We start from the raw sequence: 26,222 nt of genomic DNA, 5'->3' as shown, positions 1-26,222 counted from the left end.
AGAAGGCATCTGCTCCACGCTGCCCTCCTCTCCTCCTCTCTTCTACTACACCGCGGCTCCCACAATGGGCCTGCCGAGAGGGAAAAGTGTCATCAGAGCACCTTAGAAAACAGAACATGAAAAAAAAAACTGCCGCTTGGGTCGTCCAGTTAGCGTACGGGTATGCATATCAATATGGAATTCATTTGACACAAGATCTTAGAGTACACACACACATACAGACACACATGCACAGATGCTCACTGAATTGTAAAAACATGCAGACGTAGACACATTTACATAGTTTCACAGCTGACAAAACACATCTTCACTTTGACGAAAGGCCCCCATTGAGAAACAAATAAACCATACAAACTTTCTCCTTTTTTTTCAGTGATCAACATCAATGGTTTGAAGGGTGAAAGGTGTGCATGTGCGTGTGTGTGTGTGTGTGTGTGTGTGTGTGTGTGTGTTGGTGAGATCAGAGAGAGAGAGAAACCTTGCGCTTAAGGTGAGATGTGGTGTTTCTTTGTGCACGTCTATCTCAGACCTTCAGGGAGAGTGTGTGTATGTGTCTTCATGTGGATTTGTGTGTGTGTGTATGCATATGTGTGTCCTTGCGGCGTTGATCATAGGCGGCAGGCTCAACAGGGCCCTCTCACGAAAAACACTGGCCAATTTCACGCTCGCACAATAGCTGAATCTCTGCAGCAGAGCCGACAGGGTTTGGCAGGAAAACGCACACTGTTTCTTTTGCAGCAGAGGTTGGTTTAATGAAACTCAGTCATTTCATCAGTTAATGCTTATAGGCTTTTCTCTCACTTTTCAATGCTTGTATTTTAATGTCTTACTCAAAAGAAGTATTTTTGTGTCAGACGTCAGTTGTAACAACACACAGTGAGTGATGTTTGGCATGAGAGTGCTATTTAACAGTCTAACCTAATGCATCATGACCACATGTAAAATCGTCACCTTTTTTTTCAAAACAAACTGTCATTCATGTGAAAAGGTATTCTTTATTTATAGAATTGTATCATTTGACAATCTGGTATCTGCATCTGGTTTCTCTGAATTAACAGTTCATGTTTTGTCCAGACTATGGGCTGGACACATCTGATTTCATGACACTATCGTCAGTCATCGCCATGTAGATTTACTTCATTTGAGTCTGTTTGCAACGAATGAAAGATTAATTACTGTTTGTAATGTCAAGTAAAAGATACAGCCTTTATTTTTCTTGTAATGGGAATGGCAGGTTTTCAGAGACAGAAAAATGCCACTGTGGATCTCTGTTTTTAACCAGTAGTTACCTTTGAAAATGCAGTTGAGCTGGTGACTATAGACCTTCATACAACTCTTGTCAATCATTTTAAGTTAAATTAATCATACCCCAGACCCACATACACACAGGAGTTAGAGCAAACACTGTAGCATGAAGTATTACTTCCCCAGGCATAATCCTAGAGTCTGTTAAAACTGTTGCAAATAACTGAAAAGACAGATGCACAGATGGATTATTCTAACTCTGCTGTAGTCCTCCATTTATCTTATGAATGGACCTGTTATAAAACCATTACACTCAGAGTCATGGACTGTTCTGCTTTGACCTGAAAGCACAGAACAGTATTTAATTATTACATCTCTGTCTGTTGGGATGTAATTTACCAAAATCTATAGCCTGTGTTTTTTAATTAGCTTAATATGCCTGTATTTGTGTATTCTGATCCTGTATTTTCCCATTTGTCTGAAAGGGTCTGCACTTTCCTTTGTGTAATCGTACTTAGTACTAGAGAGTGCAATTACAGGATATAATAGTGTAAATGTGATGAATAATGGCTCATCTGTTGTGTTGATTACAGGTGATCTTTGCCCTGAACCAGACATTATTACAGCAGGAGTCTTTGAGGGCAGGAAGCCTTCAGGTTCCCTACACCACCGAAGACCTGATCAGACACTACAACTGTGGAGATCTCAACTCCATCATCTTTAATCACGACACCTCACAGGTCCTTATCTTATCTTATCTTATCTTATCTTATCTTATCTTATCTTATCTTATCTTATCTTATCTTATCTTATCTTATTCAATTTTATTTTTACCTTAATTCATCCTATTTTAACCATGTCTTTATCTTAACTAATCTGAACTCATTTCAATCTTATCTCAACTCATTTTTGTCTCATCGTACTTTTATCTTGTGTATCTTATCTTGTGGATTTAACTACTTCACACTCCAGTTAATAAGCTAAGAGTCATTTTGACCTTTTAACCTAGAGTGTCCCACTGACATGACCCTTGAACTTTTTCCTTAACCCCCGACCCCCTGACCGACCGTCCATCCCCCACACCCACTCCTACCCTCCTCATCTCTCTAACTAATGTCAATTTACTTCTGTTCTTCCTTTTCTCCTCTTCTTCCTTTTACCCACTCAGTTCCTTTTTGTGTGTTTTGTCTTCACAGTGGCTCGTCTTTGTTCTAACATGCATCTGTCTCTCTTTTACTTGACTATTTGCGCCTCCATCAGTCCAAATACTTGCGACGAGTTCATTCTTTGACAACTAATTGCATTCTTGGCTGTTATTCTTTTCTTTGATGCAAACCCAGTGAAAGCTATAGAACAGATAGGGCTACTGTCGGTGTCTCATATTTTCCTTAACTATCACCTCCTACAACTTTAGGTCCCTAACTTCAACAATGTGACACTACCACCCAGTGAGCAGGTGACAGCCCAGGAAATAGACAGCTACTTCCGACAGGAGCTCATATACAAGAGGAATGAGAGGATGGGCAAGAGGGTCAAGGCCCTGCTGGAAGAACATCCTGACAAGAGTTTCTTCTTTGCCTTCGGAGCAGGTTAGTCATTCTTAAAGGCTGCGTCTGGACTTTTGGAGTCAGCACCCTTGTATATCCAAGTTGTAACATGCACTGCCTGTTACCAGGAAATCTATGGTTAGAAGTATTATATGCGCTCAGCTTTTGATCCTTTTCTTGTCTCTGCTCCTGTTATTGCCAAAGTACACAATTTGATACATATGTTTGAGCATATTTTTCTAATCAGATATTTTCTTTGTCTGACTTTATCAATTTTAAGTAAAAAAAACCCCAAAAAAACAATGCAAAACAACTACAAACTAGTACACACACCCAGGAAAAACATGCAGATACCCTGGATAATACTGGACGTAGTAGACGTAGAGCCTTTAATCTGTCATGTAGGTGAGCAGCAATGACAAACTAAGTTATAAACTTAAGTTATGTGAAGGGGTTCAGGTTGTTGAAGTGTATTCTGTGGATTCTGTTGGGTTTCTGTAAATTGACTTAGAGTCTGGTTTTGACCAACTCTATATATAAAATGTCAAGAGATAACTTTTTTTGTGATCTGGCGCTATATAAATAAAATTTGATTGATTGAGTGATTTAATTGGTTTTCCCCTGTAAGTCGCTTTGGAAAAAAGCGTCTGCCAAATGCGTAAACATATTCTCTACATTATGTGGATTTCGTCACAACTCTGCTCCGTCTCCCAAAAGTAGTCGTGCTGATTTATTTATTTGTATTTATTTACACTTTATTTAACCAGGTTGGTCAATTGAGAACCAGTTGTCATTTACAAAGACAACCTAGATAAGAGGCAGATGCAAAACAATAAGCACATAAAGAAAAAAACATGGAAACATATCATACATATCAGTCCAGAAAGACAGTAATGTTTACAATATTTACAATGACCTATGTTAGAAAGTGAATGCCTAAAAGTGGTATATACGGTGACATATCAAACCACTGGGAATTGGAAGTTCTATTTTTTTATTGTATTTAATTTCATTTATTAGTTTATTGTATCGTGGACAATCCCAATTAATTAACTGTATTAATAACAGTAAAAAGAGGCAGTTTTAGCCAACATGGCTAGTATCCTGCTGTAGTCCCAGCCCTGATGACAATAGACACCCTAAAAAAAACAATATATTACAGCACATTAATAAAAACAGAGAGTTAAGACAGCTAAGAGACAAGATAAATTGATAAAGATAAAAAAAATAAAAGAGAACAGTGAAGCATAAGTACAGTCATACAGAGACAGCACATATAATCCAAACATACAAAAGCAGCACATACAATGTAATCACACACAATGCATCAACACATAATCACAGACAGGGATGTAAACAGACATCACATATGAACAGACTGCATCCATGATCATGACACAAATAACACAGAGCCATAGGTTAGTGTGTGCAGGTGTAGTTGTCTGCAAACCATGTTTTTAATTTGGCTGTAAAAGTGGAGTATGTATGCATATCTTTTCTTCAAGTTTTCCTTTTTCCTTTCTTTTTTTGTTTTCATCATATAAAGACATCACCTCAGTCCTTGACACTGAACAAGAGATCAGCTAAAGTATGAAATGTAAAAGGGTTCCTATACAGTCAGTATTCAGATATAAATTTCAGTGAACCTTGTGGAGTCGGTCTGCAACACATCTGTAATTTAGCTCACTAAACAATTCATCTATGACGGCCTTTATCAGCTGAGGGCCCTTATAAAACAGATAACTTGCATTGGTTTTTATCAGGAAGCCTCAGTAAAACATCTTTTTATCAGCTCAGGACTAAACAGAAACAGACACGCTGCGTCTTTGAGTCCATCCAAGTACTTTTAAAGATGTCAGTTTAATACTTTGGATTCCTTTGTAACCATGCAGCAACCTCATAAGTAGCATCTGGCTGATAAGAGACTTGAGTTAAAGCCGGGAGGATGAAGAGACTAGATGACACAACAGAGAAGACTTCATGTTTGTACATTAAATGGTCGGTGTGCATGTATTTTCATGCTTCACCTCTAGATGATGAACTGTACATCTGGCTTTGTCAGGTTAGGGTCCGATGGGTTTGTTTGGCCTTTGGAATTTCTACCATAGCCTTGTTCACACCTAGTGAAAAGACAAAGCTTTATTACAGTTATTGACTCAGGTGGGTAGATAGTCCAGATAAAGTTAAATAGTTTTTATGTGTGTTGCAATCTGCCCCTTCTATTGTATTTACCCTGAAACCTAAAAAGACAAAAGGCTGTTCTATTTACACAGTTTATAATAAGTTATAATAAATAGCAGAAGAAAGAAAAGAAATGCCACGAGAAACGATAAAAAGCCTTGATATATCATCACAAGCTACAAATCTGTGTGAAGAATTATCGTCCACTTCATCATATCATAAAACTATAACTGACCTAAGTGCTTGGGTTAAGACTCCTATCATACGTTCCACCCAAACACAAACTTTAAAGTTAACTTGGATGATTTTTTTTCTACATAAAACACTTTGGATAGAATATGTCTCTGCAAAATTCAATTTTGTTCATTATACAATATGTGCGGAGGAGTGAAGAGGATCAAGTTTTAATGCCATCGGTTTCATAGTCAAATTTTCCCCTTGATGACCATGTCATAAACGCTCTTGTCCAAAGTTTCTTTGGCCATTTCAAAGTAGAAAACTTTAAGCAGAAGGAGAGAGAGAGGCCTTCACAGTCTGTTGGTCTCTGAATTGGCAGGAAACAGCTGAGGAAAAGCAGACACACACAGACACACACACACTCTCCAACCCTAACAAGGAGTACATTTCACGGCGTGTCCCTGAGGAGGTGCCTTTACAAGGGCTTGGTCTAAAAAGGTGTGTGCCTCTGTGCGTGTGTGTGTGTTTTTGTCTGTGTGCTTGCATGTGCAGGTGTGTTTGCGTGTGTGTCTGTGTGTGTGTGTGTGTGTGTGAGAATGAGCTGCTGAGTGAAAGTGATACGGCCAATCAGCCCAGAAGCACTGGTCTTAGACATACGGAGGGCAGGTTGGGTTGGCGTGTACAAGGAAGGGGATGGGGCGAATTAGGGTGCATGCACATGTGAGTATGCACACACACACACACACACACACACACACACACACACACGCGAACACACAGACACACACCAGCCTCCAAGCCATACCCAAGACAGACCTAAATGTGTCCTTAATTATCCCAGGAGGGGTCAGAGGACACATACACACACACACACACACACACACACACACACACACACGCACACTACAATGAAGCCCATTATGTCCCTGTACTCAACTTCCTTGTCACAATCAGCTGTGAGACCAATGTTTTCTGTGACTGTCATGTTTCGATGAATCAGGATGTCTCATGCTCCATATTTAGAATTATTGTCTCTTCCTTACATTCTCCATCTAACTAATTGTGTCTGATGTTCATAATGATACAGACGTTCATGCTGATGTTTCAGACTGTGACAGAAGTGTCTTTTCTCAATAATAATCTCTTCACAAATGTAATAATGCTTATTTGAGAAGATGTTTGTTTTACTCGGAATATAGTCCTGCGAGCTTTCGATAAATTATGATGACTTGACATTTGTCCAGACCTCATTTCAAACTAAACTGGAATCAAAAGAATTAACTTTGAGTTTGTTTGGAGAGAAACCACATATTTAGCATATTTCTGTTCCCAAATAATGCTCCCATTAGCCTGCGGGGGTTGGCCTGCAGATTCCTGAGTGACCTACAGTATGTGGAAAATTGCTGCGGGTTTTCATTTTTGCCTTCAACAAGCTCTACTGACACAACGAGTTAACAAAACAGTTTGTGCACGATCAATTATTTCTTGTCAAATTGCCCGGTCAGATGCTGATTGTGCTGTACCAAAGGAAACGCTGACATCACATTGTTCGACATGAAGGTGTTTGGCTGTCCCAATGACTCATTTTTGTTAGTATTGAGGATTTAAACATTACAGGATGGACACAAACTAAAATTAATAATAATCTATGCTTTAGAAAAAAAAAACATCAATAATAGGGTAATTATAAAAGTACATTTAAGCATGAAATCATCTACACAAAACTCAGACACTTGAACTGTGACAAACTTTACAGTATTGCAAGTGAAACAGTAGTGGAAAAATGGATTAATGCACTGTTTATTCTTATGGGTGTCTATGTCAAAGTAATTTAGTGATTTTTTTTTGTGGTTTTGGAAATAGTTTTTGCAGAAAGCATTAATGGTCAAGAATCACATTCTGCCAAACCAGAGCTGACGCTTTCTAACCCTAAATATTTTCTCATGAGCTTAACAGTGCACTTAAACACACACTTGGACAATGTGTGTTTGTGTGTGTGGTGTGTGTGTGTGTGTGTGTGTGCTTTATATATATTCTGCTGTATATATTCTTTTTAGTCAGTTTTTGGAGCTATCAAAATGTCATAAAGTTTCAGGACAAATTAATTCTGTGTAAGTTATAAATACATTGAAATAATAAATTCTCCATATGTTTACGTCTGACAGTTTAGTCATAGTCTATCAGGGTTCTTAAGAATAAAATAAAGAATTCACATGTTTAAAGTAGAATGAGTGAACAATTTGGATAATACAGTACATTTTAGGTTATATGTGATCTGTTTCTGTATGAATTTATTTCTTCATAAACTGGAACCAGAGGTCGAAATTGGGATGAAAAGAAACAAACGCCTATATTTTTTCATTTGCTCTGTTATTGGGATTAGAGGAGATAAAACACACACTCTGCTTATTCTCACTCCACATTGGTGTTAAACTGTGTTTGTTGACATGAGAAAAATGCGCCCAGAAAATTATGAAATCCATAGCATCAGACAGAAAACTCCCTTTACACTGGCTGTTTTTTGCTTGTATATACAAGGACTCGCCATCCACAGCGCATGGCCATTTTTCAGTCCGACTCTCAGTTGGGGAAAGCTTGTTTTTCCAGCGGTCTGGTCAGAGTAGCGGTCAGGAAGGCAACAGTCAAACAAACAGCAGTGGTCATTGGTCAGCTCTTTAAACTTCACATTCAGTCCAGAGGAACACACACAACTTTCTCCCTCACCATCTGTACACTTGTTCACACTTCTCTGACCTCCTATCCCAACATACACTTTCATTTTTAATTTCTTATTTTTCCTGAAGTCATCTCATCCAGACATTGTGCAGATTGCTTCATTACAACATCACACATACCAATTTATGTGATATCAATGAGACACATAGTAGCACTGCTATGAAAAGTTTTTTTATCGTTTTTTTTTTTTTTTTTTTTTTTGTTTATCTAAAACTTTCCAGCTTCTCAAAACATAGAAAGTTCAGCCGAGCAACAGAAACATTAGCGTAACCTTTACTGACATCCACATCTAAAACATTTGGTATAAAAACGCTCTGACAGTACTTTTGGAACTTGGCAAGCTTTCTGTGGCTGACTTATTTTTTGTTAAGAAACATTATGTCAAAGTTTGCTTACTGGCTGGAGGAGTATTTTTGACAGATAACATTTTGCCAGCTCTTACACTCTTGTCAGGATGCATTTCGATCAATAAAGGCCTGCTGTGATTTTAAAGAAATAACCTCCAATTCGACACAAATGACTTTAGACTGGTCCAAAGTAGATATAAATATGAATTTTATCCTACCATTTTACCAACCGAACCTTTGTCTTGCCTGTTTTTGCTTTGACTATTAGGATATTGTCATGCCTCGCTGTACTTTACTCTACTGTAAGTAAATACCTCCTAAAAATTTGTCTTTTCCCCCCATCTGTTTGTCTGAAATACCATGGCCATCAGTCACGTAAATGATGATGTTGAAAAAGCGCCATACGTTCAGACAGGCATATGGAAGCAGTTATTGCTTCGCTGCATAGGTACAGTAACCCAATCCATGTATACAATCTGAACCCGTGTTGCCTTTATAATCTCTGCCATACCCTGGCACTCTTGAGTTTAATAAAATGATGTGTTTACATATCGCTGAAGGCTGAGGGCTCCATTTCAGCCGGCTCTTACAAATTCTTCTTTTTTCCCAAAGTTTTGAGGCTGAACTTGAATGCATCCATGTTTCAATCTGAAGCCCCGAGCTGCTTAGCACATCCCGATTCCACACAAATTCTCCTCCAAAACCACAAATTTAAATATTTGCGGCGGTGTAATTGCCAATCTGGTTGACAGGCTCTAACGGTTACCTTACTTTGAAATGTTTGACTCTTTTCACAGACAATTAAGGTTTGCCTTTGGATCTTTTGCTATTTAAGTTGGTAGGGCCACTCTAAAGTGAATACCCCTCAGTTAGTGAGCTGTTTAGTGCAGCGGGCAGGCCGTAATAAATGCATGGCTTGGCCCTGGAGCTGCGGTTCATAACGGAGGATGACATGAACTCATAACTCACCCACAGCACCTTGACCTGTCAGTGTGTGGCCGGCTTCTGGTACTGGAGCAGAGACATAGTCATTTAAAACTACAGTTTAAGAACCGGCGCTGTGTACACATGCTTACCATCTACAGACCGAAATTTGGGGAAATCTGTGTGAGGTTATTTTCAGTGGTTGGAACATTTCAGGTAGTAATCAGGTTTTCATCCGAACGTATGGCAAATTTTAACTAAACTTATAGAAATATCTGAAAGAAATTGCTCCAAACCAACCACTACTTTTAGGTAAATACGATGAATTGGCTGATTAACATAAACTTATTCCAGTGGATTTTAAAACTTGGCCAGTTAGCTGCAGTATTTCATACAATAATGTAGCTGTTAACCAAGGAGATCATAACCAGATGTGTCTGACAGAATTTTGTCCATTTAGTCAAAAAATCTGAATCTGGCTTTACCTTTGTCCTCCAGCCTGCTGATAGACATATGACACCTCTCGCTTATATAATGTTGCTTCATATTCCTTCACTGTCCGCCAAGATTTTTCAGAATCTCTGTCCAGCAGACTTTTGCACATGTGGTGCAGTGTTGCATTGATATATGTGTATTTCATGTATTTTTTCAAGGAAAGTTGTTGTCAGTTTTTGTTTTGTTGACAATTTTTGTCATCTGGAGAGACGCATTGTGGTCATATGAATTTGGTCTGTCATCTTTTATTTACTAAATGTGCTTATATTGCACTTACTATTATACTACATGAAGAGATCTGAAGTCCCACCCTTTTTGGTTGTGCCCCATGAGACCTTATTTAGGGAAAACATTGTACTACAATCTATGATGAAAGGCCAGTTTTGTTTTGTTTTTTTAATTATTACATCATTTTTACACATGATATTTGTCAATTTGAAAGATGATTTTACATGTGAGGATAGTTGCAGTTTGTCATATCAGACTGTAAAATACCTCAATAGAAAGATAACACCTGAAAATGGCAGAGGTGACATTATCGCAACTACCTTTCTCAAAATTTAAGACATTTATTGTTATATACATGACTTTCTTTTGTGAGTTCCTTTCATACAACTGAAATAACAACCAAACTAGACTGAAATATATTTTTAATGAAGTTAGGTCCCATGGAGCATCCCAGAAGGGGTCTCTATACCAAGTTTTTCACCTCTTCAAAGCAGGACATTTTTTGCAACACTTCAGAAGTTATTTCCCCCATGAATGTTTCCATTTGTTATTGTTTTTTAATACAAATAAAAGCAGGTGGATGGAAATGTATTTAGTATAATTATGAAGTGCTGAAAAAACATTATACAGAAAATACAATTTGCTTCTACGCAAATGTAGAATACAATCATTTAACCTTGCTTTTGTGAAATACAATGAAGAATTATGAGGTATTTTCTAGCTGCTATTGAACATCTTGCATATATCCACTAGAACTACTCCAGTGTGTTTAAGATTTTATGCGGATGGAATTGATGTTTTTTATACTGACTGTCCTAAATCCCTGGGCCAAAACTTACACATACCCGGCCCAAATCCCTCTAGTATATTTTCACACTGAGAACGGCATCACGGTGGCTGCTGCCCACTTTCTTTTTTCTTTCCCAGATGGTGTGAAAGTCAAAAATGCGGTGCTTTTTCACAGCACCTTGTCCTCATAAACAGCCAGTTTACAACTGTTTGGGGCAGTCGCTGACATGAGTACACACATGTCATATTGCACCATTAAAATCCAGACCAGACCTACCACACGCTTACCGAGGAAGCAGGCGGGCTGGGGTGAAGCGCCTGCCAAAGCTGGATTAAATCCCAGATTTAAGTTTGAATGACACCTTTATGCTAGAACTACATATTTATGATTTTTACAAGGTTTTCAGTGTTTCAAGTGACATCATGTGGGATTCATTTCTATAGGGAAAAATTGTTTATTTGTCCTTTTCATATTATCTTCTCTTGTTTTATTATTACTAAAGCTCAAATTGCCTTTTAGACATGATGAAATCAGTTGCACGTGTTCTCTATTATATCATGCATTGTCTTCTTAATCAGCTGTAACATTGTCGCTATTGGCATTTTATCTGTGAAACTATATTTGCTCATTTCTTTGTTTAAAAAGATAATTTACTGCAACAGATGGAAAGTCACATGCAACAAATCAGAATGATATTGTTGGTCTTGTGTTTCCCCGGTTTATGATGTGATTCACTGTTTTATAAACCAGCTGTCACTGTCTGCTTGTCATTCTATGCACAGTTTGGTTCAGACTTGAGTTTTAAATCATCTACAGAGCAGTCTACATATTAAACAGGAGACAGTGACGTAACTAGAGTTGCTTTGTTACAACAAAGCCTCTTTTTGGCTCTAAGTACACACTTATTGCCCAGAGATCCACACCTGGAAACATCCCAATCACCGGAAAAGAAAAACAATAAAAATCAGGCAGAAGAAAGTGTCTCTGCAGATAAATACACCACCAAACACCTCTAATGGGTTATAAGTAATCATTAAGAGGGATTATCTTTCATATTATACCTCTAGAGCTGCAGGAAATAGAAGTCAAAACCAGTGATAGTATACACACCTTCCTCATGCAGCTTTCTCCTCTGTTCCCAAATCATATGAGTAAATATAAATGTAGAAGGCCTGATGCTGTTTCATTCAGAGGTGCTGTCTTTCTTCTGTGTCAAGTCATGGATTGGAGCAGTACAGTTACATATGATGAATTTGATCAGTATTTACAGCTGTCAAGCACACATTTAACTCCACTCACTGTCTGAAAAACACCTATAGCAGCTAAAACCTCCCACAAGTCCATTTTCTACAGCCTGAAAATACAGCCAAGGAGTAAATGTCAGTGTCTTGTTTCCTCTTTGAACACTTCGATTGCAAAATATTGAATCAATATGCAATCTTTACCCTACCCTATCTTTTCAAGCAGGCGTTTAGCCCAGGTTCATGTTTTGTCTTTTCTTTTTGGGCTTATATTATTGTCTGTTTCTCTGCGTTATTGTTTTGTTTTTATCTTGGTGTATGTAGGACATTTTATTCTCAACTATAAAGCACTTTGGGATTGTATTTGTGAAAAATGCAATACAAATAAATTTTACTTACTTACTTACTTACTTACTTACCCACAGATGCTAAAAAATGATGAGCTTTCAGGCATTAACTTACTTCAAATAAGATAAAAAAAAAAACTGTTCTTGTAAGACCTTGTAGGACCACATGAAATGGAAAACAGAACCACATCTTGAAAACATGGATGTTTGTATCATGGATTTGGCCTTGGTTGCACCCCTAGTAGAGTGTGTAATCCGATTTTACATATTGACAATCCTGAAAACAATGCACATAAACACATGAAGTGTTAACCCGTGCTATTGGGATTTCACGGGTTTCTGCTCTGTGTCATCTGGCACATGTCTGTCTCTTCTTAAATGGGAGGATAAACCTGTCATCTGACTGTAAATAACTAGCTCCTGATTGAATAGCGCCTAAACATATACATTTTGTAGCACTTTCTGGGTCAAAAGTTGTAGTCTCTGTACTTGAAAGACATATTTCATAAAGCCCACACTCTTCTCTCAGTCATAGCAGTAAACGCTTGTCACAACAGCTTGTTGTGATTTATTGAAAGAGCTGAACTCCTCACCCCTGACCCCATTCAAACCCAGCAGTGTTTCCTCATGCACCTGGAACAGACTCTTTACATGCCTGCCCAAGGGCTAAACTTTCATTTGGCCTACAAATACCTTACTCCTATATGAAAGGGAGAGGGGAAAGGAAAATTACATATCTAGCGAGTGAGCAGCAGTGCATCTATTGATGATTCTTAGTGGGAATTGTTATAAAGGAGCTGTCCCTTTTCATTTGGGGGTAAAAACATAAAGGAGAGCACACACCGCCCGGAGGGGATGAAGATATGAAGAGACAGAGGAAAACATGACTTGTGTGATTTGTGGCTTCCACTCTCTCCATCTCCCTCTTTCACTCAAGAGTTATTGAATACTTTTTTGTCTCACTGGAGCGGGGAGTTTTCTGTATGAAAGAGCCTGTGTTGCTGGCTGTACGCTCTGTGTACAGTCTACCATCAAATAAGTGGAGTACATGCTAGATTTTGGAACACAACAGAGCACTAGTTTAAGATTTTATACACAAATTAGCTTTATTTTATTTATACATTCCCCATATTTGGCACCGTTTTGACCGCACAAGTTCAAGAGGAATTTCTTGAGAGGTTCAGCTTTTGCATGTATTGTATGTCTGCATAGCAACACTATGGCCAGATAGAAAGAGATCAGGATGGGGTTTCATCCAAAAACACAAAGATGTGATAATAAAATGACTCTCACAGCATATTTAGTAATATTTAAACTAAAAACCACAATGTTTTCTTTTTCTTAATCAGAACTCTTTTACAACATTAAACTAAAATCTTGTGGGAGTTGGGATGAAAACTCCTTACTCTAGTGATGAAATCCTACAGGTTGTATTTCTGTACCAGGGTGGGTAAAACACTAAACTGCAGTTACGTATGTTTTTTATATAGAAATATTGATATTAAAGTAGATTTGATACATTAATCTTAAAATTATATGTGTTTGTGGTTTTAATTTGCATAAACTAACAATGACATAGAAAATTAAATTGGCTAGCTTGTGTAAGGACATGAAAATTTTATTAATCTATAATTTTTTCATAGTGTCATCACTGATATTTTATTTTCCAATTAATTTCTTCTTGTAGCCAGAAGCATTTGCTCAAAGTCGAGTCGATGCTGCAATGAAAAACTCCTCTGTGGTATTATTAAAATGCTATACTTTCGTAGCAGTGACTAATATCTTGCAGATAAATTGGGAAAAAAAGTGTTTTGCAGTGACATAGAAGTAGATAGAGTAAGATAAAAGTTCTGTGAGAGCGTACAGGCCTCCTGTGGGTCTGCTGTTGGTTAGAATCTAGACTTAAATCACAGATGGTAAGCAGGCCTTATTAGACAACTTTAAGATCTTTTACAGATTACTCAAGCTAAATAGGCACAAAATTGCACTGTAAGCCACATGTTTTAGATCGAAGCTCTGTGAGAAAACGCTTGAGAAAAAGTGCGGCAGAGTGCGTTTAAAGGCTGAGCAGCTGGATCTGAGGCTTACAAGGGCACATATGTTTCAGAGGAAATGGTTGTGAGGACACACTACAGGTAACTGCAGGATTACATGTTTGGAAGTTCAGCTGAGTAGAAGCCTGTGGGAAAAAACAGAAACACCATCTCAGCTTTGAGACTTCAGACTCACAACCTCTAGATCTGAGGTACAACATAACTGATGGTGATGGTTGGTGGAAAAGCAATTCCAATCACATCCATATGGAAAAGTATTCATACCAGTTAAAATTGTACTTGTTCCTTTAGTGGTAATGTTTTAATTGCTGATGATGATCATTATTCACTGTTAATAGCGTTATTAGTTCTGTACAGAGAAGGACAGAGGACACAAGTTAAATCTGTTGAGTCACAAGTGAATCGTGTCTTTTTCACCTTTCCTGTCCACTGTTAAAAAGCATCTTCTATTATAGATGAAGGTACAGTTAGATGAACCTGTGATGTCCTTCTCTACAGGAAAACATGAGTGTGCACTACTTTTTAATATCAGATCCATTCAAGTGACTTTTTGTTGCCAGGTTCTAGGATTTCAGTTAATCAAAGTGTAAATGATCTGTAAAATAGAGAAAACATCATCTATTTATATGATATAAATTTAACTGTTACACGTCTTAGTCCTGATTTACTAACACAATCAGGAAAATAAATGTGAAAGTGACCAGACATGCAAACGTGGTTGAAGTGATTGGCATTACAGGGCTAATATTACTTTTCTGGTTAAAGAAAAACTGTTTATCCTCCACCCTCTTAAACTGCTTGTGAAATCTGCTTTTAGTTGCCTTTACAGTAAGAATACAGTATTTATAAGTAAAATGAGACACTCAGTGGCAGTAACATTCAGACCTGGCAGAGCTCCGGTTTACTTTGTCAAAACTGCTCACTTTTAAAGAATTTTCTAACTTTGATCACTCTTTCGTACGACCACAGTGAATGAGCTGGTGTGTGTTCAAGTACCATAATTTCTTGGCAGAAAGTGCAATGCTGAGGACTGCACTCAAAGAGAGTGTAGAGACTATAGCAGGCTGACAGATGTAATCCCTAACACAGCTCCAAAGTGCTGTGTGCCACCACAAATTTTGTGTGAGGGTTTATTTAAAAAACAACCTCACACCACAGGGCTCTTATGTGCTCTGTGTTTCATTTATGCTCAGCATAAATTCAGGGCTGAAGTTGCTCAGCACAGTCTTAAGAAACCTCTTGCAGACGACAATTTAGTCGTTTTTGCAGTGATGATAAACATTGTCGAACATAATTCACCTCATGAATAAGATAAAGACATTCAAACGTGGGCATGTTTAATGATCCATCTTTTTTAATTTTCCTGTAAAACTGCAAGGGATGATGCATTAGGTGCAAACTCTGCCATCGAGGCTGCTTCATGAGCTAAACAAACCACCTCTCACATCATTCCTGTCACACCTGTGAATACATTCAATGAAACACAAATACTGTGATAATATTTTTTAGAAGTTATTACACATTTTTCTGGTGCTGGGGCTTTTATTGTTTGTTTGTTCTGTCTTTTTATTGTAATATAATTACAGCACATACAGAAGTGTCAGAAGTGTAAAATAATGTATATTTAAGATAGTATGATTGTGTGGAAAGCAAGAAAATTTGCAAATGTTCAGAGTGTTATCATTGGTCATGTAGTGTAGCTTTTGAAGATTATCTTCAGAGAAGTTACAAATAAAACTGTATAGAAACCTGTGGCAGTCTATGATACTGCTGTGAGCAGTATTGGCTCCGCTTCTGTTTTGAGTTGTAGACTTTACATGGGCACCATGTCAAGACACAGTCTACATACAGTAGTCTCAATAGAGAAGTGTTTCAACTGAAGGCTTTACAGAATGCTGTTATCCTCAGCTATCACAGTCTGGCATCTAGGGACTTAACATTCCTGTTTTGTTTTGCATGCCTTTTGCCTTTGTCTCTATTTTTGTTTTGCTCTCTGTGTTAGATTTGGCTGCTGACATCAGCACTCATTCAGCTCCTTTGTCTTTGTCTGTCTTTGTATTGAATTGTCTTGTTTTGTGTCTGCTTCTGTCTGTTATAGCTGCTTATTTGCATCTGCTCATCTTGTCTCATTTTTGTTTTTCCTTTCTTCTGTCTGCTTCTCTTTGCATAAACTACTGTTTATGAAACGGTAACTGGCGTCTGTTTTGTCTGTCTCAGCTTAATCTGTTGTAGTGCTGGTTAAGATGTTATCACTCTTTTCATGACCTGAGTCTTATTTCATTACAAAAGTGGCTTCAATTTGGCCTCTTAAATATTCAGTTTTAACACTTAAAACCAAATCCTGGTTGAATTTGAATGAGGTCAAAGTAGAGGCTCACACAAGATAAGCACAGTGTGTTTTTTTATACAGATTTAATAATTTATCATTTACAGAAAAACTTTTGTGCCTGATGAAAGTACTGGACTGTTATGCCTGTTCTTTAGGATCTGAGTTTGTTCTTTTAGTAAATTGCAACATTATGTTGCAATACTGAATTTTCTCCACCAGGGCATCCTCCATTGTCCTGGACCTGGAAATAGGATGAATAAATGCATGACATAAACAAAAATGTTTCAAATTCCATAGATGGGATGGGACTAATGTTACCACAGGACATCTGTCTTTGCTGAAGTAGAAAATTTACAGAAATGGCAGAATTGCACAACATTAGGATTACGGACAACCCCCACCTTTATTACAGATTATAGGAAGTAGTTGTCCCATGCAAATAGGATTTTTGGAACTTTAAGCCAAGTTTGCAAAACTTTACCCACTACCCACCAAACATTATGCTTCCAAAATATTCTTATGATATTCTTCTAAAAATGTGCTTTTGTGTCAATACAATACTTTAAATTACATCATTTGAGTAATCGCATGAGGCACCAACTACACACTGATGCTATAAATGGAAGATAAATTGCAGTTTCAGATACTTTTATCATACATAATAAACAGATATGCTGATATCTAAATGTGTTGCTAATTATACATTTTGCTGAATACAACAAAAGTTATAAAAAAAAAAGTAATTCATGCAAAAAATGAAAGTACTAGAAAAATTTGAATATTTATACAAAGATAAAAATGGGCTAAAAATCTGACCATAACATAATATTCACCACAAGAGTTGAAGTGGAGTTGAAAGCATTTTGGATTGAATTGTGTTGACAATTTTGAAGGAAAATGTGTTAGAAAATTCCTAGGCCTGGACCCAAATATTTCAACAGTCCTTCAGCAGGTAACTTCTGGTCTTCAATTTTTATAATCTAACATTCACTTTTTTTTTCTCCAGTTAAACAGTGACAAACAGTACAGTCGTCATGCAGAATTTAACACCAAACAATCTATCACATACTAGACTTATAACAAGAGATGGTACATCCTGTCGCACGCACGCATGCACACACACACACACACACTATTCTTGTGTTCTAAGAAGAGAAAATGGAACCAGTTTGACACATGTTGTAAAAGTATTAGCTACACAAATATGAATGGTTTCAGAGACAGATAGTGTTAGGAAAGAAAAAAACACAAAAAAGATGCTGATACACACTGTCTGTTATGATGACTGATGGCAGTATTGAGTGATCTATATCTGTTCTTGGTAAAGTCATCAATGTACAGTAATAGAAAATGGATATGTTGTTATCTGGAGTGGCAGGTGTGTTGTGATGAAAAGCCTATCAATGAAATATTTGAGTGTTTTTGAGTAGTTTTTCTTGTCCGGACCAGCTCTACACACCTTCGGTGCAGTATAACCCTTTTATATAGGATCTTCTGTATTGTCAAATGGGGTTTTCACTGCCTTCATCATAGTTTTGAAGGAAATTATGACATCATCTAGAGACACCAGACTCATGCAGTTGGTCATTAATGACTGAGCAGTAGAAGGACTGAAATAACATGTGGACATTTGGTTTGGCTCACTCACTGGTTTCACCCTTTACCTGCACTTCTGCAGTTCCACATCAATCTATAAATTCTTTTTCAAGCCTGCTTTTGCTTTTACAATATAACATTTATTTCTATGAGATAGAGTACCACAGAGGGTCAATGGAAACATGCTACACAATGGAGCTAAAATGTAATAGGTTGTTGGTTTTGAACTACACCATTGACATGATTTATGGGCTTTTTTACACCTCATCTAACTAAATATATGTTGGTTCAGACAACTGATGGTCTCTCCCATGGTATTATATTAAGAGTATCATGATAGCATATAGTTGCAAGTAATAAAAGTGTAATTTCTTCCAGGCAAAAGCATTTTTGATAATGTTTTTCCACAGCCTTAGGTTGTATGGTGCCAGCAGGATTGAACACTAAATTCACATTAAGAGACCCTTGTTGCACTATAAATTGGCTGAATTACATAAATTATGGAAGGTTTATTTAATAAAAACAAGTTTGCAACATTTACAGCCCTGAGAGAACCTCAGTCTGTATCCTACTACATAATTATTCTCTAGTCACTTGCCAGTATTTAATCATGTTGTTTCTGTGTCAGAAGACTTCACTGCCAACTGTGTCCTGTTCTTTTCAAACAAATTGCATCTGACTGAAGATGGATGAGATTTGAGCTTAATACAGGGAGGAAGCGACTGTCCATCAACTTTATACAACAGTAACTATGGATGAAGTGAAGTGCTATGTAAGCAGAGTTAGCAGACACTTGATATGTGTGTTAATATAGAGCTGGCATTGTTTAAAAAACACCAGGATGGCTGTGTGATCTTTATGCCAGTGGATAACCAACAATTTTCCTGTTATTTGCCCCTGACATGACTGTCACTTTTATGGATGGCTGCATCTGCTTGACAGTTGAAGACACTGAGGTTTTACTCACCAGTTAGCAGCTTGGTGAGCCAAGGCTGTGATTTTCCAGTAACACTGTTGGCTTGTTGGTGCATCTGATGTCCTAGAAATGTCAGCTCCTAAAATTCAGTCTTTTATTCAGTTTTGACAATAGTTTGAAACACTTAACTGTCTTTCTGCCAGCTATAATTTATGCACAGTGACTATTTCTAAAGCAACTATACTGACAAATCTCTACGGAACAATATGCTTGTCAAGTGGATTCCCTTTAAAACCTTAAAAATTGGCCGCTTGTGAATTTATGTCACTTGCTATAACCTATTTCCAGGAAGTAACACACTAAGTCATGGCATAGCGCAGACTTAAAAAAGCACCAGACACCTTATTGTCATCCTTTTCAGTAAAAGGCTTCATTCAAGGCTCAGCGGTAGTGATTATGAGCTGTTGGGGCCAGCTGACTACCAGGGACCATGTGTACAGAAACAGCAAGAAAAGACTCTATGGGTCAGAATGGCCTCAGCGCTGCCTGCAGGTTTGTTTATCCAACATGCTGTAATGTTATGAGAACTGCTGCTCAGGCCCTGGTTACAAGTTGTAATGTAAATATTGATGTGTATGGAAAAGGAAGGCTATTTAAGGCTTACCATATGTTCTAATAATTTTAGTGGCTGATTGGAGCGACTGGATGTCTTTTTAAGGATGGATACCACAGTGGTTTCCATCGGCTGCTCGTCTGACTCAGTACAGGTGTGCTGTTCGCGTCTGTCTGACCTCAGGCTGCCAACGATACTCTGACATGAGCCTAAAATAAAAGAAAATGGACTGAAAACAAAAAACATAGAGGTCGGATGGAAGTAGCTAAAATCAGTCACATTTTATTTTGGTTTCTATTTTAACACAAATATCTATACTTTGTGATAGTTACATTTGTAAAAAAACAAAAACAAAAACAAAAAAACAAAAAAAAAAAAAAATATATATATATATAGTTTTAAATGCATTTGAGTATATACTTTTTTTTTTTTTTTTTCATTTTAGGATGGTGGTCCATATCACTCACAACAAATGTAACAATATGAACAAAAGAAACAAGAAAAAAAAACAAGATGACTACATTCAGACAGCAGGTCTTAATGCACAGTTCAGATTTTTGGGTGAAATGCAATTTTTTTTTGTGTGCTCATTCATATTACACATTAAATGCGACTTCTGTCAGTTTTGAGTATGAACTGAATGTGACCCTGAAGTGACCCGTATGCGTAAAAGAGGTCCTGACATAATACATGACCTTGCAGGCATGCACTGTGTTTACAGAAGTAGCACTCCTGGGATGCAGAATTGTGACATTTGTCACATTTCAATGACGTAAAAGTTGGATAAATGCGACCTGGCCTTTCAGACTGAAGTCACATTGCTAATTATGACATACATATTGGATTTAGGACCACTTGAAAGTGGCCTGCGTTGGATTTGAAAAAATGGGGTTTGTGCTGTTCAAATTGTCTTTAGCAGATCGGATACAGGTCACAAATGGGCAAAAAAATCTGACTGGGGCCACATTTGCCTGCAGTCTGAACGTAGCCGATGAAGCAGCCAAGAGATAGTGGTGTAACTACAAATAATAGGTGATTTAATGAGATGTTAGTTGCTTTGCACATTGACAGCCAGTGGAAATGTAGAAATACTTTTGAATTTTACTGTGACTATATATTACAGAGCTTGTACTTTTCTACTTTTATGTGAGTATAGCAGTACCTCTTTTTTGTACTCTGTTTTTAAGTATGTGTATTTCTAATTCTGACGCTAAATGCAATTAAACACAGAAAAATAAGTTTGAGATGAGATTTTATGCATTTGACATGCATATATCATTGGAACTGCAAGATACAATGGCCCCTTTTCCACCAGAAACTGTAACTTTACCCAGGATTTTTGAAAATCAAAAATTGAAATTACCCAGGTAAAATTCTTTCCCTTAACTCTAACTTTCCCTGAAAAAAGTTCTTAATAGAGGGGTAGGACTTTTCAGATTTCCCGGAATTCTTGAGGGGTGGGGCTGTGTGCTGAAGACTGCTCATTGGTGGAACACACACGCAGGGTTCTGCGCTTACAGTCACCCGCCATGTTAAAGGGGTCATATTTTGCTAAACCCACTTTTATTAGTCTTTGGTTCATTTATTTGTGTATTTGGACCCTAATAGTTCAAAAAGTTCGAATTTGAACCCTCCAGGTGCTGCAAAGCTATCTTTATTTCATTCTGGCAAAAATCGAGTGGATTTCTACAACCTGTTTTAATTCCTGCTTAATTTGTTACGTCTATAACTAGTTACATCATGACATTTGCACATGGTCAAGACGTCTGACGAATATTTCTCAGAGTATGATATGATTGTTTGTCAGCAGCAGCGGTTGTAGTCCATGCTGAAAATATGTCCAAACTTCAAGCCGATTACCTAAAATGTTCAGTTGTTGGTTGTATTAACGAACACAAGTGGCTGAACGGGACAGAGAATCACAGCCAGCAACCTGGAGAGGGGTGGGGCCTGAAGTGGCTCATGTGCATTTAAAGGGCCAGCGCTCAGAACGACCTTTCTAGTGTCATCACTCAGAAATAGGGTTGAAGATGGACCTGTGGAGTTGAATTAATGAAGAATTCAGACCCAAGCCATTTACAGTTTATGTAGACCACAGGGAAATGTTTTAAAATGCATAATTCCATTAAAAAAAATGCAAAATATCACCCCTTAAGCCAGTGTTTGTTCCATTTGAACAAGTTTCACTTTGTATGTGTTTTGATCATTTGGAAAATGGAGCAAAAGGACAAAAGCTACGAGACGTGGACGGACGGTGAGGTGTATTTGCCTAATACGCTGTTTTGAGTGTTTAAAGTGGTTCCTCCAAGTCCCTTACAATTATCTCTCTATTCATCTGAATACACTAAAGAGTGTATTCAGGAAATATGTTCAAAAGAACCTGGACTTGTCAAATGTATTTTCTAAATATGCTCAAAGGAAATATAGCAGGACTTCGAGTCAAGCCTGATTTGAGTACATTTCCAGGAACTTTGATGTGCAGTGTAAACACAAATCACATAGATTACCAAGAGTTCTTTTACCCAGGTAAGTAGGTTCCAGGTAATAGAAGTTCCAGGGAATGTTGGTGGAAAAAAGGCTATTTACAATCACTAAATGCTGTTTAAAGGTAAGTGTACAAGGAAGTAAAAACAAAGAATTAGACATTACAATCAAAATACTGAGAAATATACATCATGTAGCAACTACTGTGGAAGCTTATCTCTTCCATCACACTTATATGAATGTGTAAGACAAACCTGATGCATGGCATTGCTTTTCCCTCATGTTATAGCTGCATTTATCCCACTTTATCTTCTACCTCTGAGACAAAATGACTCATACCAGTCAGGTTTCAATGCAGTCCAAGTGCTGCATTTTTACCATTTCTACAATTATCTACTCTGTTCTACTCCTCATGACTTTAAACAGGTTCTCTGCAAAATATTTTATGCACAGTAGTAATATACAGTATAGATGTATTATGTAGAAATGGGATAGTTTTACCAGTACCAAAAATGTGTGTTTGTACATTTATTACCGTTTTCACATCCTTTTCATTTTTGTATTTCTATAAAGGTAGCCTGAAAAAACAAAACGTAAACTACTTGATCAATAGACATTGCACCACTGTCACATTGTATGGAGTCTGTAAACATTCAGAACATACACTCTCTAAGCATGACATGAGGTAATCTGTGACATGTACTAATGTCACCGCATGTAGGGAGTTAGCTGTGAAAGAGCGCTTTCAGGTTTGTACTTGGTTTTTATCTCTACCATCTCTCCTCTTTCATTGCTGTTACTAGGTTGGCGGCAGTTGGAAATAAATACAGTGAAAATATTGTGCTTTGGCATACATAGTTTTGGCCCTTTACATAGATGTAAAATGTATGAAATTGGCCTAAATAAATAATCTGTGGAAATACATGTCAGATGTCACAGATGTCACTCCAGAAGTGTATTTCTTACACTAAGGGTTGGGTCTTTGGTCTGTGGTGGAAGTCTAAATGAACATGAGTTCTGTTAAGTTAAGTACAGGGCTGCGTCTAGAGCTGCAGGACTGTAAGTGGATTGGAGATCGGTTAGGTGACTCCATTTAAGAATAAAAGAACACACAGCTCTCCAAAGGACACATTTGCATCTGTTTAGAGCTAAAATAATTTGGTTTTCCAAACCCAGAAAAACAGACTGAATGTGTGAGTCAACATCTATAACAAAGTCGTGCAGTGAAAACATCTGTGAAACCAGTGTGGCAGAACCGGACTTAATACACTGCAGAATAACATTGATGTAAGCTTAGCAAAATAAGCATTTTTACAATTATCATGTGTGGTTTGTTTTGTTCATACCTGCTTTGTGGGCATGAAGAAAATATGAAAGCAGAAAATATAAAGTAATGAGTTTCATAGCTCAAAAAATATCCTTGTTCCTGAAGTTGAGTTTGAGGCGGTCATGAAGAGACATAAGACCCACAAGTTGCTCTTGTAAGTGATCCCTGATCATGATGCTTTAAGGTCTTAAGTTTTCTGGAAAAGAAGTTTTTTCCCCTCAACATGGAATTTATGGCATTCAGACACTGTATGTGTGAAAGGGGTGTGATGTAAAAAATAAGCTCATGTTTTGGGCACTTCAGATAGACATGGATGTTCGTTCTTTCTTTCTTTCTTTCTTTCTTTCTTTCTTTCTTTCTTTCTTTCTTTCTTTCTTTCTTTCTTTCTTTCTTTCTTTCTTTCTTTCTTTCTTTCTTCTTTCTTTCTTTCTTTCTTTCTTTCTTTCTTTCTTTCTTTCTTTCTCTGTATTTCAGATAAACTCATAATAATGTTGCACCAAAATGCACCAATTACAGACACAGAGAAACACAAAGAGTTGGCGGTCACAAATCACGTGGCGTATTTAACTTCACTTTAGTTGCCAAGGCCAACATCATACACGGAGCCTCATTTTAGGAAAATGTAGGCCGTCTAAAACATAATTTTCAGTTCCTTCTTTGCCTGTTTCCGGGGCATCAATCATTTATAATCAAAGACGTCTGAATTTGTTTATGTTTGTAATTCCATGACATGGGCTCACCAGTAAGCTGAAGGTCTGGCCTTATTATTTTAGTATGAAGTGTGTTCTTGTTAACATCGACGGTGGCTTATAAAAATGGTCCTCATAAGAAGGGCCTGCAGGGTAAAACTTATTTTACTTCTCAAGGTGGTGTTTAAATATATCCTTCATCTTTAGGGCAGGAAAATGCTGTATTAATTGAATTTAAAATACACACCGAGAGCCCTTGTCTATATCTAAGGCTGAAAGTGGAGAAAAACAACTTAAATGAAGATATTTTTGTATTTAAACCTAGATCTAAAAATATTTTTTGGCAAGTTCCAAATACATTTTTCCCTACATCTAACCTTTCCTAAACAATTAATTGCTATATATTGTTTTATCTTCTGCATTTTCCAGTGAAAATATTGTTTTCCTACATTTAATTTGCTGATCATGTACATGTTCATAAAAGCTCAGAGTAAAGTCAAAGGTTATTATATCGGAACAGAGAAAACTGACTAAAAACTGTCAAATAACTTGGGTTTTACTGGTGAATCAGTGTTGCAGAAGATGAAGGTTTTCAGTACGAAACCTCCAAATGTGCCAAAGAAGTCTAACAAACTACATTGTACCAGAATTATTTGAAGTTATTGGTAGGATTAGTTGAAAAGTTATCATTTTAGATCAGTAGATGTGTTTGGTAAAGTAAAAACAAGCCCAGAGAAGTGAATGGTTATCTACAGCGAATTGCTGATTTTTTCCTTATATTTTACTTATTGATCATGTAGATGCTCATAAAAGGTCAAAGTAAGCTCAGTGGTTGTTAAATGAGAGCAGAGAGAAATGAAGAAAAAGTGACATATTCAGCAAAGGTATACAGATATATCATTTACTGAATGTAAAAACGAGTGTCTACAACCTCTGTCATTTGTCAAACTATGGGTTTTATTAATGAATCAATATTGTACGAAATGATGGTGCTTCTATGTTCACTATGGAGCCTCTGAATGTCCAATTGGGTCATATCTGTTGAAAAAGAAAAGCTGAGAAGCTGTATTTTACCGGAATTACTTAAATATATTAATATGTTTAGTGGTTCAGGTGTTATTGAACATTTTAGATCAGTAGATGCTTTTGGTTGCCAGCTGTTTATTTCATATATCAACTCGGTGCAAAGATTTCCAGTGAAATTGCATGTTTCTGTCAGCTATTAAAACCTTTACATTTTCTTTTATAGTAGTCCCAAGGTTGTTTGTGCTGCACAGTATCTGTCTTCTTCTTGTGACAGAAATATCATCACTGATTTTATCCACCTTCTCATACTCTGACACCCATATAGACGTTATTGCACCTACAGATCAACTGATACGGACACTCACACACAAATACACTTTGAAGCCTAAGGGGACATGACAGAATTGATGTGTGTTCGTGCGATTGTGTGTATGTGAGTGTGTGTCTGGCAGTGTGTGATTGTGTGCGCGCCCCCTTTGAAGTTTTGCAGTCCGCCCACCCTTCCGTAGCCCTACAATGTGCTGAACAGCTCCATTTGTCCCACCTTAATCCCCTGACGTAAACTCACATAAATCACACTGACTCGTTTCTAAATGTGGGCAGTCTGGAAAACTCTCTCTCTCGCTCTCTTCAGCTTCCATGGAGAGTTTAAAGGCTGTCGGCCATTCATTTAGTTGACCACCTGTATTGATAGCGATTATAGCGTGAAGTCAAAACAAATGCATGCCTGTGTGGTGGAGTAACTGCTGGTCATTATGCAAAACGAGTCCGAGGGAAAACCAAAAATACTGTAAATACTTCTTAAACGTTAGCACCTGCTAAAACGAAACAATGCTGATTTATATTTCAAGAGTCCCCACTGGTCTATCAAACTACACTCAGACATGTGTATGTGTCTGCTTTAGGACAGGTAACAAAATATAAGGCAAT

At 37.4% G+C, this 26,222-nt stretch overlaps 1 protein-coding gene across 1 annotated transcript in view; it reads left to right on the top strand.

Moving 5' to 3' along the window:
* Nucleotides 1–26,222, top strand: part of trabd2a (TraB domain containing 2A) — a 77,138-nt gene that overhangs the window by 36,049 nt on the left and 14,867 nt on the right. The window contains exons 3-4 of the mRNA XM_030149477.1: nt 1,839–1,985; nt 2,660–2,834. Coding sequence (XP_030005337.1) covers nt 1,839–1,985; nt 2,660–2,834 — 322 coding nt within the window. The remainder of the gene's footprint in view (nt 1–1,838; nt 1,986–2,659; nt 2,835–26,222) is intronic.

Source organism: Sphaeramia orbicularis, chromosome 12 (genome assembly GCF_902148855.1).
Source record: "Sphaeramia orbicularis chromosome 12, fSphaOr1.1, whole genome shotgun sequence".
Classification (NCBI taxonomy): domain Eukaryota; kingdom Metazoa; phylum Chordata; class Actinopteri; order Kurtiformes; family Apogonidae; genus Sphaeramia; species Sphaeramia orbicularis.
Note: the sequence above shows the minus strand (reverse complement) of the source record. Positions and strands in the feature narration are given on the sequence as shown.